Source organism: Primulina eburnea, chromosome 9 (assembly GCF_022965805.1).
Source record: "Primulina eburnea isolate SZY01 chromosome 9, ASM2296580v1, whole genome shotgun sequence".
Lineage (NCBI taxonomy): Eukaryota > Viridiplantae > Streptophyta > Magnoliopsida > Lamiales > Gesneriaceae > Primulina > Primulina eburnea.
Window position 1 is genome coordinate 25,001,366 of NC_133109.1, and position 19,375 is coordinate 25,020,740.

The 19,375-nt window shown below is 37.0% G+C and overlaps 2 protein-coding genes across 2 annotated transcripts; one reads left to right on the forward strand and one right to left on the reverse strand.

Annotated features, from left to right (window-relative positions):
• The first annotated feature begins 5,285 nt into the window (after nucleotides 1-5,285).
• LOC140840821 (uncharacterized) lies at nucleotides 5,286-5,756 on the forward strand. Its single transcript, XM_073207987.1, has one exon. It carries the CDS (start codon nucleotides 5,286-5,288, stop codon nucleotides 5,754-5,756), a length of 471 nt encoding a protein of 156 aa, XP_073064088.1.
• A 10,058-nt stretch (nucleotides 5,757-15,814) lies between these two features.
• Nucleotides 15,815-16,697, reverse strand: LOC140840459 (kunitz trypsin inhibitor 5-like). Its single transcript, XM_073207645.1, has one exon. The coding sequence runs from the start codon at nucleotides 16,641-16,643 to the stop codon at nucleotides 15,951-15,953; it is 693 nt and encodes a 230-aa protein (XP_073063746.1). The 5' UTR covers nucleotides 16,644-16,697; the 3' UTR covers nucleotides 15,815-15,950.
• Between the last annotated feature and the right edge of the window lie 2,678 nt (nucleotides 16,698-19,375).

Genomic DNA, 19,375 nt, shown 5'->3' on the forward strand with positions numbered 1-19,375 from the left:
AAAATTTCAAAAAAAAACGTATGGATAGAACGACGGTACTCGACTGTATTCATGAAAACAAAAAAAAACACACATGCATTATCTGGAAATTCAAACATTTAAAACAGCCAACTTACATATTTTTAATTGCTAAAAACGTAGGTACTCGGCTTCAGGAATTGGGTGGCTTCTTGTTTTGCTCGGACAACGCTTCGGCTCGATTTCTTTGACGATTTTGTGCAGAGTTTCGGCTAGGGAATGCTGCTGATATTTTCGAAAATTGCAACTAGGGATTTTCGGATTTTTGGGGTAGGGAAAGCTAGGTATGGTGGACTATTTATAGGAGAGGATGGTGGAGCTAAATTTGGTACTCAAATCATACCAAAAATCATGCCAAATCTCATAAATTTGACTCCAATATTCCTTGTCATTTTTGAAAATTTAGCTACCTAAGTTGTGAGATTTATTCCTTGATCTCATTGCCCTTGATTTGGCTCGAAAATTTGGAGGCTAGATCCAACGGTTTTGGTGCAAAGTTTTGATGATTTTCCTTCCAAATTTTCGAAAATATGTATGAACAAGTGTAGATATTATTACTTGATAAAAAATATTTCCAATCTAAAAAAATTTAAAAAATATGTATGAACAAGTGTATATATTATTGACTTGATAATAAATATTTCCAATCTACAAAAATTTCGAACATCCATATCTTATTCTAGTACAAGGATTCCAAGATCCTAATTTCCTTGCAAATGTTTAATTACATCATTGAAAATTCAAGTTCTCACCATAACTACTTTTAAAAATTCTTTTAACTTTATATCGTTCTCAACATGTTTTGGACTTTAAGAACTATTCTTGAACGGCTAGCTTTACTCAACCATTTTAAAATAAATTAAGTGCGGAAACAGTCCAGTTTTGCTAGTGATTTATAAACTGTTGGTAGTTACACAAGAAACAGTATGAAAACATGAATATGTGAGAATGTAGAATGCATAAGTAAATGACTCAGAGATTTTTATGGATGTTCGGAGATCAAACTCTTACGTCACCCCTTATTCCATTTAGGCAGTTTTCCACCAAAAGACTTTGGCTTTATAACGTCTTGTAACAGCCTGCTTCAATTAAGACTTATCACACTGCCTAAACTGAAACTCTTAATGATCACTTTAGAAGACCTAGATGTTTAAGAACCATCAGTTAACCAGACAAAACAAATAACGATGACCCAACTATCAACTTTGTAGCTGCTTGACTTGGTTGATGTAGCACAGATTGATCTTTGAAGATCTGATAGATTCTGATAAGCATGTTCTTTGGTTGAGCAGTCTGAAATGAAGATTCTTGTGCTAAAGAATCTTGGAAATATGCAAGCTCTTGATTTCCTGAAAGTTTCACCAATTTGAAAATAGTTTCAGTAGTCTTGTCTTTGAAATGCACTGCATATTTATAGTAGAGTGTTCAATGGTCAAATTGATTTTCAAAGATCATCTACATTGTTTCCTGATAATATGGGCATATATCGTACATATCATTAAATGCTCATAAATGCCCTGACTATGAGTACATGCTTTTGATAAAATTGACACACCATATCAGAATAGAATGGTTTTTTTGTCATTTTGGGAGTTGGTAAGATACCGTGTAATATTTCTATAATGATCTTTCAACTGAGCGGCCTGAAATGCAACATCTTTTTGGGAATCCTCATTCTGGCCTTTCTACAGTGATGTTGGAAAACAACAATTTGAACTCATGCATTGCATTTAATTGTTTGGATATGTCATTTTTCTGAGTATTTCTTGCAGCTGCAGTTCAATTAAACACAGCAGTTGGATTTCTAGACAGAACGCCTTGAAAAGCCAGATTTGATCCAATGGTCCAAAAAAATTTTTACAATAAAATGAGCGGTTGTATCCTGAAACAGCTTGATGCTTTTTATTTGTCAAATCACCAAAATATAAGGGTAATAAAAATATTCTAACAATTTTTTTCTTTTTGATGATGATAAAACAAAGTTGCAAAATATAAAATCAGTAACAAAAAGATGTTATAAGATCAAAAAAATTAATAATAGCTTGTATTTAAATGAGATAATGAAATGACAACGTTATAAGTGCATAAATTTGGAAACCTATTACACCTACAAAGTCAAAACAAAATCATATCTTCTACTGCTTGAAACATTGCCACTACGTAACGCCAAAAAAACAACTTTCGTAAACCACATACATGAAAATTAATCTCATAATTATTTTATTTGATTGATTTTAAATACTTACTTGGTAATATTATATGATTAAGGATATGATTGTATGATTAAATGATTATATGACATGATATCATGGAATTGTAGATTTTAGCCGAATGTTCGATAATAGGCGGGGGACAAGAGACTTGAGACGACGGAGATAAAAACATATATTCTTCATTAAATATTTTCAAGGCTTCTAAATATAATTAAAAATGATTGAATTTTCTAAAAATATCAGAGTTCGAATTATTTTACGAGACAAGCACAATTTTTCTCGGGATGCCGGTTTTGGAAACTAATTTTTATAAACATTATTTTTCAATTTAATAAGGTTATTTGGCCCAATTTAACCAAATTGAGTAGTCTCAATTGCCCCACAATTTAAGGCCCAAAACATAAGTCCATTAACATGAAAATTAAATTAAAATCTATAAATATAAAACCTAGGTATTTTCTTCACACATAGCAGCCGAAATATTCACACACTTGCACACACAAATTTCGAAAGTTTCAAGGGAGAAAAGCTAGGTTTCTTCGTCGTCTGTTCATCCCTCCTCGCCGACGATCTTGTATTCGAGCGTTTTAAACGCAAAGGCACGTTACTAAACCTTTTTGATGCATCGTTCAAACATTATTTTGGATGTTTTATTTATTTATGCATGAAAATTTTAGAAGTATGATAAACTTTACGATATGATACATATTTTTAAGTTTTGAATGTTTTTACTTTTATATGAGCATTTTATGATTTCCAACGAGTACACTGCCAACATAGGATGTTTAATTGATGGAACATGAACAAATTAAGGTGGAAACAAGGGCTGGACTAGAGCTGGAAGAGTGCTGCACAAGAGAAGCTAGAGTCCTAGGGTTTCTTTAAGGAATAAGGCTTGGTTTAGGCTGGTGCATTGTGTGACTCTGCTGAGGATGGGCTAGGTAGATGTGCTAGACGTGTTCAAGGGTTGGGAAGAGTCCTAGCAGGGCTAGGACTCGAGATCAGTGGCTGGGGAAGAGTCCTTGTGAAGAAAGACTCCCCCCATGCATGCATAAGGGTGGCTGCGGCTAGGGTGGTTCACGACTAGGGCAGGGTGACTCAGGGATGTTCTAGTAGGGTCTAGGGAGGATGCCTAGGAGTCAGGTTAGGGCCTGGTGCAGCTGGGCTTCAGGGTGGCTCGGTGTGGAGGTCCGCGACTTAGAGAATAATAGAATGGGCACGCAACTTAGTTTCTACGTGGGCTGGGCTATGTCTCTCGGTCAAGGAGGGTCATTAGGGTCCGAGAGGAATCTGGTCATGAGTTGGCTCGAGGTGGCTCGAGTATGGCTCGGGAAAAGCGCAAGGTGGCTCGAGGGTTAAGCTTAAGTTCGAAACAAGGCTTAGGAAAATGAAAAAGGGTCGAGCCGTGGTCCACGGGGGTGGGTTCACGGTTCATGAGGGTATTTTAGGTAATAAAATTATATGTTTAAAATTTGGAAAGAAATATTAAGGTTTTAATCAATTCGGTAATTTAACGCTCCACGAATTAGAAATTAAGGAATTAAATCGAAACCCTAGAATCTAAGCTAAATAAACATATCTAAAATTTAATTTATGCTTAAATAAATATTTGGGGTGGTTTAGAGTCAGTAAAATTAAGAAAAAGTCAAAATCGAGAAATTTCACGTCTAGGGGCAAAATGATCATTTTACACCTAGGGTAGTACGAAAATTCTTGGTAGCGTCCAAAAGGTTATAACACATGATAAATGATATAACATGATGATTTCGATGAAAATATGATATTTTATGATTTATGGTAAAGCTATGCGATCTCAACTGTTAAAATACTATTTTTGGAAAGTCATGATATTTTATGCTTTGAAAAGAAAAGGAAAAACATTTTGAGGAATGTGAATTGACTGTGACAAAGGATAGATGATTTGTGGGGGATCCGTTTTAAGAAGTAATGGTGAACTTACAATTTTATGGGAATGTCGTGAGGGAAAAGGTTCTAGAGAGAGTCCGTTTACGAGACAAGGCCCAGAGGGAGCCCGAAGATCGTGTTTCCATGGCCGTGCCTAGTGCCGTCTCCATGCGTATGTGAAGCTAAAGATTGATCAGCCGAATAAAGGATAAAAAGCTAGACACTTTCAAGGATCAAACTTCACCAAAATGATAAATGATGAAAGCTTTACGATTTATGATTTTACGATTCATGATTTATTTATGCTTAAAAGTTATTTTAAATACAAGTATGATTTTAATACATGTGCTTGCATATGTATTATTTGTTGCACATGTTTAGAACGTGCTGAGTCATTTGAATCACTAGGTTTGAATACTGCAGATGATGATGATATTGATGGAGGCGCTAACGCTTGAGTGGATCGAGTACAATAGTACACTCCCGCTGGACTTTATTTTCCGCTCTAGATTGATAGTCAAAGTTTGAAAGATTTTGGTTAAGAATTTTTATTAGAGATTTTATGCTTTATTTTTTAAGTTAATTTTGATCACGTTAAAGGTAGAAGTCAAACTTTGGTAATTGACGATTTTAGGGATTTTACGCACTTGAGTTTTAAATTGTTTGATCTATGGAAATGTTAAGTTATTTTTTTATTGTGGTTTCGAAGTAATAGGAAATAAAAAAAATTAGTAGAATTTCAAAGTTAAAAAGCAAGTGTCATTTCAGTTGGTATCAGAGCGAAGGATCCCCAAAGAGTTGTGTACTGTTACTCCGAGAAGCTCAAGAAGTCATGCCTCCGATATGTGAGTTTTTGCTGCTTTATATTTTATAAATTCTTTAATGTTTTCATGGTGCATGATATATGCATGTTATTTTAAATTGTTAAGTGCATATTTGTTACGTGATTGGGGCGACTTGTAAAGGATGCCTCCTAGACGAGTTATACGTAGGGATAATGGGGATAGACAGGAGGCGAAGATTCCACAGCTTCCACCTAATCAGGATTCTAGTGCCCATATACTATTGAGTATGGCTCTTTTACTAGTGCAGCACGTGGGTGATGGTCCAAGGGGATGACCGGAAGCTATCTATGGGCAATTTAGGAGGATGAACCCTGAGGATTTCTATGACAACACTGATCCATTCGTTGCTGAGGTATGGATTCGATCATTAGAGGTTATCTTTCGCTACATGGATATGGCGGACGCTGATCGAGTTCGTGGTACCATCTATCTACTGAAGGGCGACGCTTCCTTATGGTGGGAGGAAGCGGAGCAAGGAGTGAATCTAGCGACCTCGACTTGGAAGGGCTTCAAGAGAGTGTTCTACGACAAATACTTCAGATCTGATGTTTGTTCTAGGCTTAAGAGGGAGTTCATAAGTCTCCGTCAGGGGGACTTTGCTGTTGTTGAGTTTGTACAGAAGTTCGATAGGGACTGTCATTTTGTGCCCTTGATTTCTAAAGATGTTGCGGAGAACTTACGACACTTTCTAGACGGTTTGAGGCCGACGATCCGACAGGATGTGATGCTTGTTGATCCTACTGATTATACTACGGTTGTTGCTAGATCTTATTGAGCCGAGCAAGCACTTTGATTGGGAAATGCAGCGCAAGAGGAATCTTGCCCAGCAAGCCAGTCATTAGAATAAAAAGCCTTATACGGGAACACCGAAGCGACCGGACAACCAAAACCACAAGGACTACCACCTAAAGATAATGGCCCGAAGACAGATGAGAAACCACAATGCAAGGAGTGAAATCGTCAATATTATGGCAAATTCATGTACTTACAAGTGCTTCAAGCGTGGAGAGATGGGACAAAAGGATGGGGATTGCCTGAAGCTCAAGCAACCCACGACTGGAAGGGCATATGTGATGCATGTTGAGCAAGCGGAGCCAGACACTACGCTTATTACAGGTACTCTGACTATTTAAGCGTTTTATATTACTATATTCCATGAGATAAAAGCATGGATGCTAGAATTAAAGTTGAGATGCATGGAACCTAACGAATTAGAATTGCATGTTACATGTGAAGTCCAGGAATTTAATTCGCGTAACCCGAATGTATGCAATCTAGGATTTTATTTAAATTATGTGTTTAATTATTTTTATGCATTCTATGTATAATTATTGCATGATAGGATTTATTTCATGAAATTTTAAAGATTCATGCATTAAATATTTTTAAGTTGTATTTCGCGCTCGAACGAAGAATGGAAACCGGTAAATTATCAGGAAAATTATTTTATTATATGAATAATTTTTATTAATTAATATAAGAAGTTTTAAATGTATTTTTCAAGAAATAGATTTTGTTGGGTATTTTTACCTGTCAGGGCGTATTTTTTTAGAGGTACACAAAATTTATTGAAACGGGGGACTTTTTGAGGATTCGGATAATATTTTCAAAAACTTACCAAAATGATATATTTTTCGGGTGTGTGTTTGGACTTGATGGGCCTATTTTTGAGCTTATTGAACTCAAAACTCTTTTAATTCCTTTTAATTTGAAGTTAGGGCCAATTAACTTAATTATGATATATTTATTTAACACCTAATTAACCCTAAACCTAAATTTTTTATCTCCACCAGCCGACACCCCCTCCATTCAAAATATCCCCTCAATTTAAACACCTCCCATAGTTGCAAAGCTTCCGCCACTTAATTTGCAAGATAAAATTCACCCGGCACTTCCCGGCACTCAGTCTTCAATCTTCTCGCGTAAAACTCACCAAGGCACGCCATGTAACCTTGTTTTTTTGCATCATTCACGTCTTATACTGCTGTGTGTATTCATTTGAATGAGAAACCTCCGATCTAGCCTAGGACATGAAGGATTTTTCGGTGTGCATGAGATTATTGCATTTTTCTTGTATTGTTACTCACGGTTTTCTGGTCATGTGCAAGGGGCTGCCGTTCTCTGACCACTAAGGGCGGTACATGATGGTTTTAAGGAGTTAAGAAGGTAGTGTGGGAGGCTAGACGTTGTATGGTGGAGATCGAGAGGATTTGTCCCTAAGATGGCTCGGTATTGAGGAGATCGCGTGGAAATGGAGGGACCGGCGGTGGGAGGATTGATCCAAGGCCTAGACCAGATCATGCAGGGTTTGATTCATGGCTAAGGAGGGTTCGAACGCTACTGGAGCCACCTTTGAAGCCGATCGAACTTGAGAGGGGAGAAGAGATCGCGGGTTGGGTTGTCTCGGGAGTTTTGTTCGGGGACAAGCTGCGGCTTGCATGGGGTGCAGCCGTGGGTCCTAGGGTGGTCCAAGATGTGTGGATCAGTAGCTGGATTCATGGTTGTAAGCTAGCATCGATTATTCGTAGGAGGCCGCAGTAGGGATCGAGTTTGGGGAAGAGTTGACGTCCAGCAACTTTTAGGTCAATTCCGAAATGTTTAGGGGATTAGTCTTGATGGTTTTAGGGCCTTTTAAGTGTTTATAAGGTGTGGTAAAAAGGTTGGGAAAATTTGGTTAAGTTTCGAGTCGATCCGGGTTTAAACCGAGACCCCAGTCCAAGTTTTAAAACGAGTCGATTAAGTTTTTTTAAAATGGCTCGAGTTTAAATCTAGGAATGCTTAAAAATATGTTTTGGGATGTTTTAAGGACTTTGGTAAGCTTCAGGTCAAAATTTAGAGTTCCAGGGGTAAAATAGTAATTTTGGGTTTCTAGGGGCAAAATGGTCATTTTGCACCCGAGGTGAGACTTTGGTCATGGCAGCGCCTGAGCATATTTTATCATGTTTTAAATGTTTACGCATCATGGTTATTATTTTTATGAAATTATGATAAATACGATGCATGCTTGGTTTTAAGGAAAAAGTTACGTATATGCATATTTTATTAAATGATGAATATGATGATGTTTTTGAAGGATGAGAATTGGTTGTGACTGACGATGTATATGTATACGATGACATGAGATATGATGAGCTGAGGCCAACGCTCAGTGGACGGGTAATGTTGTCGCTGATGTCCCCGTCGCCCGATACCGTGGTTATACGTAGATGGAACCATCAAATAGAGCTGATATGATAGAGCTGACACGAAATTCACAATTAATGAACTAAATTCAATTGAAAGAAAATATATACGTATATGATGACATGAGATGACATGTTTTCACACGATATGATTTTACACGTCACGTTTATGATCATGCTTTTAAGTTTACGAAATATATATTGAGTATGATATTTTTCACTACTGTGTGTCATGTATATGTACTTGTTATTTCTGATACATGTGTGTTCAGTCTTTAGACTCACTAGGCGTGTGTGATGCAGGTGAGCTTGATGGTGAGTGGACTGGAGGTGGCCGAACTCTTAGTAGGCAGACCTGGTGCGGTGAAACGACCCAAGGACCACATGTTTCTGCATTATGATTTATGAGTTTTGAGAGGAGATGAACATTTTCATACATTGATGATTTTAAGATTGTTATTCATTTATGTTTACGTATGATGTTAGATGAGTTTGGTTATTTTAAACTGCACTATTTTTACTGTCAAATATTTACCATTATTTTAAATGTTATTTAAAAAATGTGAGCTTTAAAAAAAAATATTCGCGCTTTTAAAAATGAGTAGACATTACATTACAAACTTTATAATTTAAGGAATTGAATTCTTGAAAATACCAATTATTTTGATCAAATTGAAGAAGATTGATCTTTCAAAGGGCTAACACAAATCGAAAATCGATGAGAAGAATTTAGGAAAAAAAATCATAAGGGTTAAATGGCATATCCAAAATTTCTAGGGGCTAAAGTGAATTTTCGAAAAAATGATGAGGACAATTTAGGAAATTCAAAAGTTCAAGGGATTAATTTGCAAATTCGAAATCTTCTAGGACGAGATTGCAATTTTTGAATCTTTAAGGGCCATTTGATAATTTTCGAAAGCATAAAGGACTAATCATGCAATTTTCGAAACTAAAGGGCTAATGTGCTAATTTGGAAAACTTGAAGGACACAGACGTTAGGAAAATTTATAAAACTATAAAACCTTAATCAAGAATAATGCAAATATTATCAGGACAAATCTTGCTAGCGAGAATAGATACTTGTGCTCTATTAGACTCCGGAGCTACACATTCTTTCATCTCTGAATCTTTCGTGAGGAAATTGGGAATCCTACGAGTAGATGTGGAGTCAGGATTCAGAGTTACAGTACCTTCGGGGCGAGCATATGGTCTCTAGTAGCTTGGTTAAGGACGCAGAGCCTAAATTGCAAAAGAATATTATACGAGCAGACCTTATTGTGCTACCGATGCCCGAGTTTGACATTATTTTGGGCATGGATTGGCTCACACTTAATGGAGCAACTATTGACTTTCGACGGAAGACAATATCTATTAGACCGGTCTCTTAGACCGCCCGATGGGAAATCATTCATCTTTGAGACTGCACGAAACAATCAAATGTCACGTATCATTTCATGCATGAATGCGAGGAAGCTTATTCAAAAGGGTTGCCAAGGTTTTCTCGCTAGTATCAAATATGCACCCGACATCGGTAGCCAATCTATTGAGGATGTGGAGATAGTTAAGGATTTTCCGGACGTATTCCCTAACGATGTTTCTGGTATTCCACCTGAAAGAGAAGTAGAATTCGCTATTGCGTAGATGCTCGGTACAATATCTATATCTAAGGCACCATATCGATTGGAACCTGCTGATATGAAGGAATTAAAGGATCAAATTCAAGAGCTGTTAGACAAGGGATTTATTCACCTAGTTTCTCTCCATGGGGCGCGCCAGTATTGTTTGTGAAAAAGAAGGATGAGAGCATGAGGTTGTGCATAGACTACAGAGAGTTGAATAGAGTGACAGTGAAGAATAATTATCCATTACCTCGAATCGAAGATTTATTTGATCAATTGCATGGAGTCTCATCTGGATATCACCAATTGAGGGTTAAGGAGACGGAACAGCGTTCCGAACACGTTATGGACATTATGAGTTTTTATGATGTCATTTGGATTGACTAATGCTCCAGCGATCTTCATGGATCTCATGAATCGTGTATTTCAGCCATATCTTGATCAGTTCATTTTTGTTTTCATCGAATATATCATGATCTATTCCAAGAGCCGTGAGGAGCATGAGCAACACTTGAGGACGACCTTGCAAGTTTTACGAGAACGGAAATTATATGCAAAATTCAGCAAGTGTGAGTTTTGGTTAGAGAGTGTGGCGTTCTTAGGCCACATCGTGTCGAAAGAAGGGGTGGAGGTTGACCCGTCTAAGGTCGAGTCAGTCAAGCAGTGGCCAGTGCAAAAAGGTGTGACAGAAATACGTAGTTTCTTGGGTTTACCCGGTTACTATCGTAAGTTCATAAAGGGTTTCTCGTCCATTGCAGTACCCTTGACATCTTTGACAAAGAAGAACCCGAAATTTATATGGGGACCGGAATGTCAAAAGAATTTTGATCAGTTGAAGCAAGCACTCACTACCACGCCAGTACTAGCGATGCCTATAGAACAAGGGGAAAATGTGTTGTACACCGACGCTTCGAAGGTAGGATTGGGCGCAGTTCTTATGCAGCTCGAGAGAGTCATAGCGTATGCGTCAAGATAGTTGAAAATACACAAAAAGAATTATCCGACGCATGATCTTGAGCTAGCAGCAGTCATATTTGCACTGAAAATTCGGAGGCACTATTTATATGGGGAGAAATGCAAAATCTACACAGACCATAAAACCCTTGAATATTTCATCACCCAAAAAGATTTGAATATGAGACAAAGACGGTGGCTAGAGCTTGTTAAAGAGTACACTGTGACATTAGCTACCATCCCGACAAGGCTAATGTAGTTGCAGCTGATTTGAGCAGGAAAGGGACAGTCTTAGCACATTTATCAATACAAAAGCCTCTACAAGTTGAAATTCAGCGTTTTGATCTTGAATTCTATGTTAGGGGAGAGACTCCTAATCTTGCTACATTGACAGTGCATTCCACTCTACGAGATAGGATTCAAGCCAGACAGTCTGATGATGAGCAACTGCAGAAATGGAGACAACTAGATGAATCCAAGGGCATCATGATATATTCAGTCGAGGATGGCATTGTCAAGTATCAAGGTCGTGTATGGGTTTCTAGTGGAGATTCACTTAGAGTTGACATTATGACTGAAACTCACAGTATTCCTTATTCCGTTCATCCCAGAAGTACAAAGATGTACAAGGACTTGCAACTTTTATATTGGTGGCGGGAATGAAGCGAGATATTATGTGTTTTGTAACTGAATGATTGACATGTCAACAAGTGAAGGCATAGCATCAACGACCAGCATGAATGCTTCGACCACTTCCCATTCCCAAGTGGAAGTGGGAGAATATTACTATGGAATTTGTGGTAGGATTGCCAAAAACAGTGAAAGGACTCAATGCCATTTAGGTAATAGTGGACTGTCTTACTAAATCAGCAAACTTCCTACCCGTTAAGACGCCTTTTTCTATGACTCAGCATGCAGAGCTATACATTCGTGAGATAGTTAGACTGAATGGGATCCCAGTGTCTATAGTGTCGGACCGAGACACGCGCTTCACTTCATCATTCTGGAAGAGTTTACATGCAGCATTGGGTACTAAACTACTATTCAGTACTACATTCCATCCTCAGACCGACGGTCAGTTCGAGAAAGTCATACAGATATTGGAGGATCTAATTCGAGCATACGTGATCGATTTACAAGGGAGTTGGGAACAAAATTTACCCCTAGTGGAGTTCACTTACAATAATAGCTATCAGTCATCTATAGGAATGGTTATATACGAGGCAATCTATGGACGAAAATGTAGATCGCCTATCCATTGGGACGAGGTAGGAGAAAGAGCTACATTAGGACCTGAGATAGTTCAGCGCACTGCAGAAATGGTTGTTAATACTGATCAGTCGAACAAAGGATAAAATACTAGTCACTTTCAAAGATCAAACTTCATACAAAATGATAAATGATGAAAGCTTTATGATTTATGATTTTACGATTCATGATTTATTTATGCTTAAAAGTTTTTTTAAAATAAAAGTATGATTTTAATGCATGTGCTTATATATGTATTATTTGTTACTAATGTTTAGAACGTATTGAGTCATTAGACTCACTAGGTTTGAATACTGCATGTGATAATGATATTGAGGGAGCCGCTGACGTTTGATTGGATCGAGTACTGCATTACACTCCCGAGGGACTTTATTTTCCGCACTAGATTGGTAGCAAAGTTTGAAAGATTTTGGTTAAGAATTTTTATTATAGATTTTATGTTTTATTTTTGAAGTTAATTTTGATCACGTTAAAGGTAGAAGTCGAATTTGGGCAATTGACGATTTTAGGGATTTTTGCACTTGAGTTTTAAATTGTTAAATTATTTTGATCTATGGAAATGTTAAGTTATTTTTTTATTTTCGTTTTGAAGTAATAAGAAATAAAAAAATTTAGTAGAATTTCAAAATTAAAAATTAAGGGTTGTTTCACCACCACCTCTTATTTTTCTTTATTCTTCTGATCACCTCTTATCTTCTCCAAATTTAACCCTTTCATCACGTCTTTTCTGCACCTCACGCTTTTTGTAGTCTTCTACTTCTCCATCGTTCTTTTGCGTATATTCTAAAATTTCTTGTAACTGACTACCAATAATGGTTTGAATATGATCTACCCAGGCCTCTACCGCTTTTTGGGATCTGTAAATTTGACCTAATAAGGTTAGACTCAAAGATTCAGATTGATGTTTGATAAGAGCTAGATCAGTGGTGAAAAGCTTGCAGTTCTTCTCTAGGAGCCAAGATCACAAATAATATCTTTTCGAAAATTCTCAAAAGCAACAAAGTGAGAAAATTGCTTGATTTCGACATTGTTGACCATTTTATAGAGGTCCTTGATTTTCAAGTAGACCTGATAGAGAAAAACTTTGAAAGAATTGTAGTTGAATTCTGAGAAGACATTAAATTTTAGATCAGAATGAGATTTTTCTTCAAGAATTGGAGATCCCAATTGAAAATTTAGTTGGTGGAGGAGTAGAATAGATGAGTTGTCGATTTGATGGTTTTCGGTTGAAACAGCGACTTGAATCTCCAATTCTTCAGACAGTGGATTGGCCATTTTTTCAAAATCAGGTTGTCCTGAGAAGATAACAATCTCATTGATTGAGAATAATTTTGGTTGGAGCACTCCTGGGATTGTCGAAAATATTCCAAATTTGTTTCTCCCTCAGCGTATTGTCCCTCTTGTTAGTTTTAGAATCTTCAATCATTGGAGAGAAGATGTTAATTATGCCATGATCAAATTTAAATTGGGACAAAGATCGAACATTTTCATGCACAGAGATCAGGGGAATCTCTAGGAGATATTCTTGAGTTTGAGTTTTTATGGGAGATTGAGGAGGAGCAAGTTCAGTATAATTTCCTTGTTTTTCCAAATACTCGGCTTGGATATGTTCCTGGATAATGGTTTCAACATCAATTTGTGACTCTAAGCTAGTGACTTGGTTCTGAGCAGTCATCTCAATGTCAGCTTGAGCGGTGACTGAAATTTCCTCGCTGACGAACAGATCTTTCTCAGCGGATGCTTTCTTACCAGTCTTACTTTCCCCTAAGTCAAAGACTGAAGCATTATTCTCATTTTCATATGTTGAAATCTGAAGATCCTGCTTCTTGATTTTTAACATCATGGATATTTGATCGTCCAAGTGTACTTTTGAAACTCAATAGAATAATCATTTTCGCATAACTGACTTATGGTAATCAAGTTATAGCAAAAAATTTCAACTAATAACATATATTTAATGATTAACTTGTCGTGAATAAACTTACTCTTACCCACGGTCTTTATTCATGGAATTCTCGCGGAATGTTATTCTTGGTCCTTTGTAATCAGTGACTTCTGATAACACAGATTGATGCCACCGTTCATGTGCCTCGAACACTAAGTGTCCAAGAACCAGATAGATTCTTTAATAATCTTCTTCTTTGTTACCTGCAAAGCATCAGAATAAGACTTTGGTACCAAAGACTAGTTGAGTCCTGAATGGATTAACCCTTTAGAGATCCACATTTGAATTGTCCGAATATATATTCCATCGTGTGTTCCCAATAGGGTGCAGTTGTGTGCAAAAAAAGGTGATATATGTTGTGTTCTTTATCTCACTGAATGTTGTTTAGGTTGTTCATCATTCCCTTCCAATATGTATATCTTTTGAACCGGGTTGTTATTGTGATAACATTTTTCTTTTCCCTTCTCATAGTAATGTTCGATTTATCTTGGATTTCTACGAGACAGTTTTAAGTCGTTGTCACCGGCTTGATATTTATGTCCTTTATCCATGACCGGTTGGACTTAGAGCTCTCAGGTTCGATGTAACTTAAGCCACAATGTTTGCCTTTGTTATCAAAATTTACATTTCGGTTGAGTTGAACTTAAGGCTAGTCATGTCCATATATCGTGTTAGATCTGAAAAAGTTAATAATTGTTTACCTACCTTTTTCTAGGCACGTTTGAGTTCTTACCTTAGAGTTGTTGCACTTATTATTGCCAAATCCTAGCCCAGTTCTATCACATGCTGGCTTTTGTCACTCAAGCATTTTCTATTGAAACAGAATATATGTTCCAAGAGTTGACTATAAGTGGCAACCGTTTGTTTTCATTCAATGTTTTTTGGAACACTCTCTGCATATCATCATTCTCAGCTGCTAACAGATTAGCTTTTACTTTCTGACCGTCAACCTCCTTTCGCTGAAAGAAGCTAAAATTGATGGACTTATATTTCAAGTTTCTATCTTGGCTTCATGGAATAATTGCGAGAGTATTTTGTACGCATCTACCATGTCCTCTAGTGTCGTGACAAGATCCTCACGTGTAAACTCAATTGAATCAAAATCAAATATCATGTCATTGGCAGTTTACATCTCTACTTTAGAATTCTGTCTCAAAACTTTATAACTATAAATAAAATAAATTATAACTCGAATATCTATCATGAGACACCATACCTTCTCATTATGACCTCCACTTGATGAGGTCTCCGAACTGGATTGTTCTGAATCTAGGTCGGCTAATTTGCCTTTGTTTTCCTCAACAACTAGCAATCGTTTACATTGACATAAATGGAATTATTAGGTTCAATCACAAGGAAACTATACGCCTTACTATGCTCGGGATATCCCAAGAAGATGCACCCAATGCACTTTTCTCCTAACTTCTTCACTTTTGGTTCAGGGAGTCTAACAATAGTTCAACATCCCCTAACTCGTAAATAAGATAGATTAGGCTTCTGTTTCTTCTATAACTCATAAGAGATGACTTTTTTTCTTTGGATGGAACCCAATTCAAAATGTGACATGCAGTCATCAGTGCCTTACCCCAATAACCCTTACTTTATTTTGAATTACTCAAAATATTATTTACCATTTCAATTAGAATTCTCTCATTCATTTACGCCACTCTATTTTGTCGAGGAGTGTACGCAGAAAATGTCTAATGTACAATGCCCATACTTTCTCAATACTTTGGAAAATGGTATTCACTTCTCTTATCACTTCTAGGACTTTTAATCTTTGAATTACATAGATTTTTCACTTCGACCTTATAAATCTTAAATTTATCCAGCACTTCATTCTTAGTCTAGATTTTCCAAGAAATGAAAACAAACAAGACTATATGATATTTCCAATAAGAGATAGTGAAATGTTAAAGCCAGCTTTTTTATTTCACACACACACACACATATTTATAAAATCAAATATAATTTCACCACCCTTACAGCTAATTTTATTATCACGACAAAGCTAGCAGAAGCCAATATAAGAAATCAATCCATAAATAAAAACAACTTGTAATGTTTGAATTGATCAGTCCCTTCTTAAACATAACTTTAAGTGGGACGTCACTCAAAGCCAATCGTCTCTTCCCATCTTTGATGAAGATCCCAAGATCTCCGCATACAGGTCTGCAGATATCGCAAACCGTCGGGCAATAAACAAGCTTGTAATCATTTTCATACCTCTGAATCTTGAACCAGTTGCTAATGGTCTGACGACCAGGGTTCCCTTCAACTCCGCCTGTCGTAATGAAATACTTCCCAGTGGATACGTCGTAGTCATCGAGCTTCCACAACGTCGTCTGAACGCAGATTGATGATGCATTAAACAAGACATTTAGGTCAGTTGCAAGACGGATAACACCCTTTTTCGGGTTTACGGGCGTGAAGTATAGTGGAAGCCCACGATCAACTTCGGATTGTTCTTGAACAACATCGAGAGGACAAGGGTTTTTTTCATCGGTGGTGTCTAGCGTGAGGCCGCCCCCTCTGCCGCGTAGGACCGGAAGTACGTAGTAGCTTACGCCTGCACGGAGGGCTTTTCCGTCAGTGTCGAGCACCGGAGCTGGCTGTTCGGATGCTTCACAGGTGGAGGAGATGAAAATCAGAATGAGAATGGCAATCTGAGTGATCATTAAATTTATCTTCATTTTTACTATTATGATCGGCCAATGCAAATGTAAGTAGGGAGAAAATGGATCGGAGAGATGCGTATTTATAGTTGCAGATGACATCCAAATTTTGTACGTAAACATTATATAAATCCATCTCTTTTTTATGAATAGTAGTGTTTGTTTGTATTTTTTAATTGATTTGATTTATATTAAAACAAAAGTAATATTATAATGAGTGAGTCTCATGTGAGACCGTCTCAGAGATCATAATCTGTGACGGGTCAACCATACTCATATTCACAATAAAAAGTAATACTCTTAGCATAAAAACTAATACTTTTTCATAGGTGACCCAAATAAGAGATTCGTCTCACAAATACTACCCGTGAGACCGTCTCACACAAGTTTTTGCCTATTATAATAGATCCTTCAAAAGCCTCTCACTTAATATACACATAGATATATAATTAGTTTGAATGATATTAAATCTTAATATACATATATATATATATATAATTAATTTGATTTATATTAAATCATGAGCATTATCATAATTGAAAAAATTAACGATAATCAATAGGACAAAAAAAAATGTGTGACACCGTCTTACCATTATGTCGGTGTAAGGCCATCCCACTTAATATAGGTAGAGATAGAGATATCATAACGTAAAAGACTTATAATTTTATAAAAAAATTTAAGATAAAAACTTATGTAGACGGTCTCACGGTTCGTTTTTGTGAGACGAATATCTTATTTGCGTTATCCATGAAAAATATTACTTTTTTATGCTAAGAGTACTATTACTTTTTTATTGTGAATATAGGTAGAGTTGGCCCGTCTTACAGATAAAGATTCGTAAGACCGTCTCACAAGAAATCTACTCAAAATTTAAAATGCATTGTCGTAAAATTGACAGGTCGTAGCATGCAGCAGATTTGTGTGAATAATAAAGCTTCCGTAATTTGATTAGTTTGAACGTGAATGATTGACTATTATACGCGATTAATTAATTAGAAGCATGCAAAAGTCAAATTAAGACGTGACAGAGATTTGGATAAGTGAAATTAAATATCTATGTTCGATTTGTTTTTTTTTAAATAATAATATTGATGTTAGATTGAATTAAAAAGTAAAAAATATTTTTATAGTTGAAATAAAATTAAAATTAATTACTTTTAAATATTGATGCTTGATTTCAATAATAATGAATGTAATATATATATATATATATATATATATATATGTGTGTGTGTGTGTGTGTGTGCGCGCGCGCACACCCGCGTTAGATTGAAAAATAATATTATTCTCCAGATATGAATATTAGTCAACTAATTAGCAAATCAACACACGATAGCTATTGGATTTTATCCAAAACTGATTAGGTTATCCACGACTCTGAGTTGCATAACGTGTTCTAACAAATATCTCTATATATACGTTATTATATAAAATGCAATTATAAAATACTTTCTTCGAACTAATTATGAAAATATATGTCCTCAATAATATTGTTTTTTATTTAATTCAGTTTAAGATACTATACTGATATCCCCATAAGGAACCGGGTCATGAATGACCCGGGATATTAAATGGACCTCCCGAATTGGAGTCAATACACCGGGTACTTCTCCTCCTGGGCAGTCAAGAGTCCATGCTGTCTTACAAGCACCCGGGTAACCTACTACCCAGGTCACCTTGAGAATTGCCCCACACTCGAGTATGATTGATACAGGGAGTCTAATCTGTCAGAACAACTTGGTTTGGAGTGTCCTAGAAGCCATCAAAAGCTAGAATATGGACAACCGACTTGTCATACTTAGTAGGTAGCACTGGAATCGAGTTACCTACCCCATTTTCTACTATAAAATATAGCAGGTATACTTCTGAAATCTTTGAACTCTAAGTATTATACATATTTTCTCTCAAATATTGCTTGTGTTCATCCTCAACCTGCTGACTTTAGTATCGGATTGGCCACGCCGGACACCCCTCCGGCGCCCATTCACGAGTTACTCTCTTGTTGCATGTGTAAATCCAAGCCATTATCTTCACTCAAAATTCCCAAAACTATACATTGTTGATCAGATTCGTTGGACCTTCTTACCCGGCTCACCCATTGCAGCGAGATCACATCATTGGCGCCGTCTGTGGGAACTTGAGCTCAAGACGTAGATATAGTTTCCATTCAAAAGCAAGTCCGACCTTGCTCGGCATCTCAGTAAGCCCAACTCTGCTTGGAAAATATACAAGTCCGACCAGCTCGGCACTTAGATCTTATATGTGGATTTTATATGGACTCAAAGCTCAGCAGCTATCCCGGATTGGCGTGGAAGAACATTTGCTATGCATTCAGTAGCATACAACTATATTAGTCACCTAATTTAGCTCAACCAGAGAAGTTTCACTCTACCGAAAATGAATTCAGATTCAGTTTTCCAGGTTAGTGATTTGGTTTTTGATAAAACTAATACAGCAAGAGAAGCAAAATCTATAAAGTCCGGGTGAGATGAGGCCCCGGCACCATATTGAAAGTCCGGGAGTTATGAGGCCCCGGCACATTCTCTTAAGTCCGGGAGACATGAGGCCCCGGTTATTATCTAAAGTCCAGGGATCCGCACCCTAGCTCGGGGCTCCGTACATCGACCACTCCAAAACCCAAGGCTCCGTACCTTGGTTATTTATAAGCCCAGGGTTCTCAAACCTAGCTTAGGGCTCCGCAACTCAAGCATTCCCAAATCCCGGGACATGCTCCCCGACCCAAGGTT

Excerpts from the sequence above, each read along its gene's own strand:
- LOC140840459 (XM_073207645.1), bottom strand. The coding sequence starts at position 16,643 with ATGAAGATAAATTTAATGATCACTCAGATTGCCATTCTCATTCTGATT.
- LOC140840821 (XM_073207987.1), top strand. The coding sequence starts at position 5,286 with ATGAACCCTGAGGATTTCTATGACAACACTGATCCATTCGTTGCTGAG.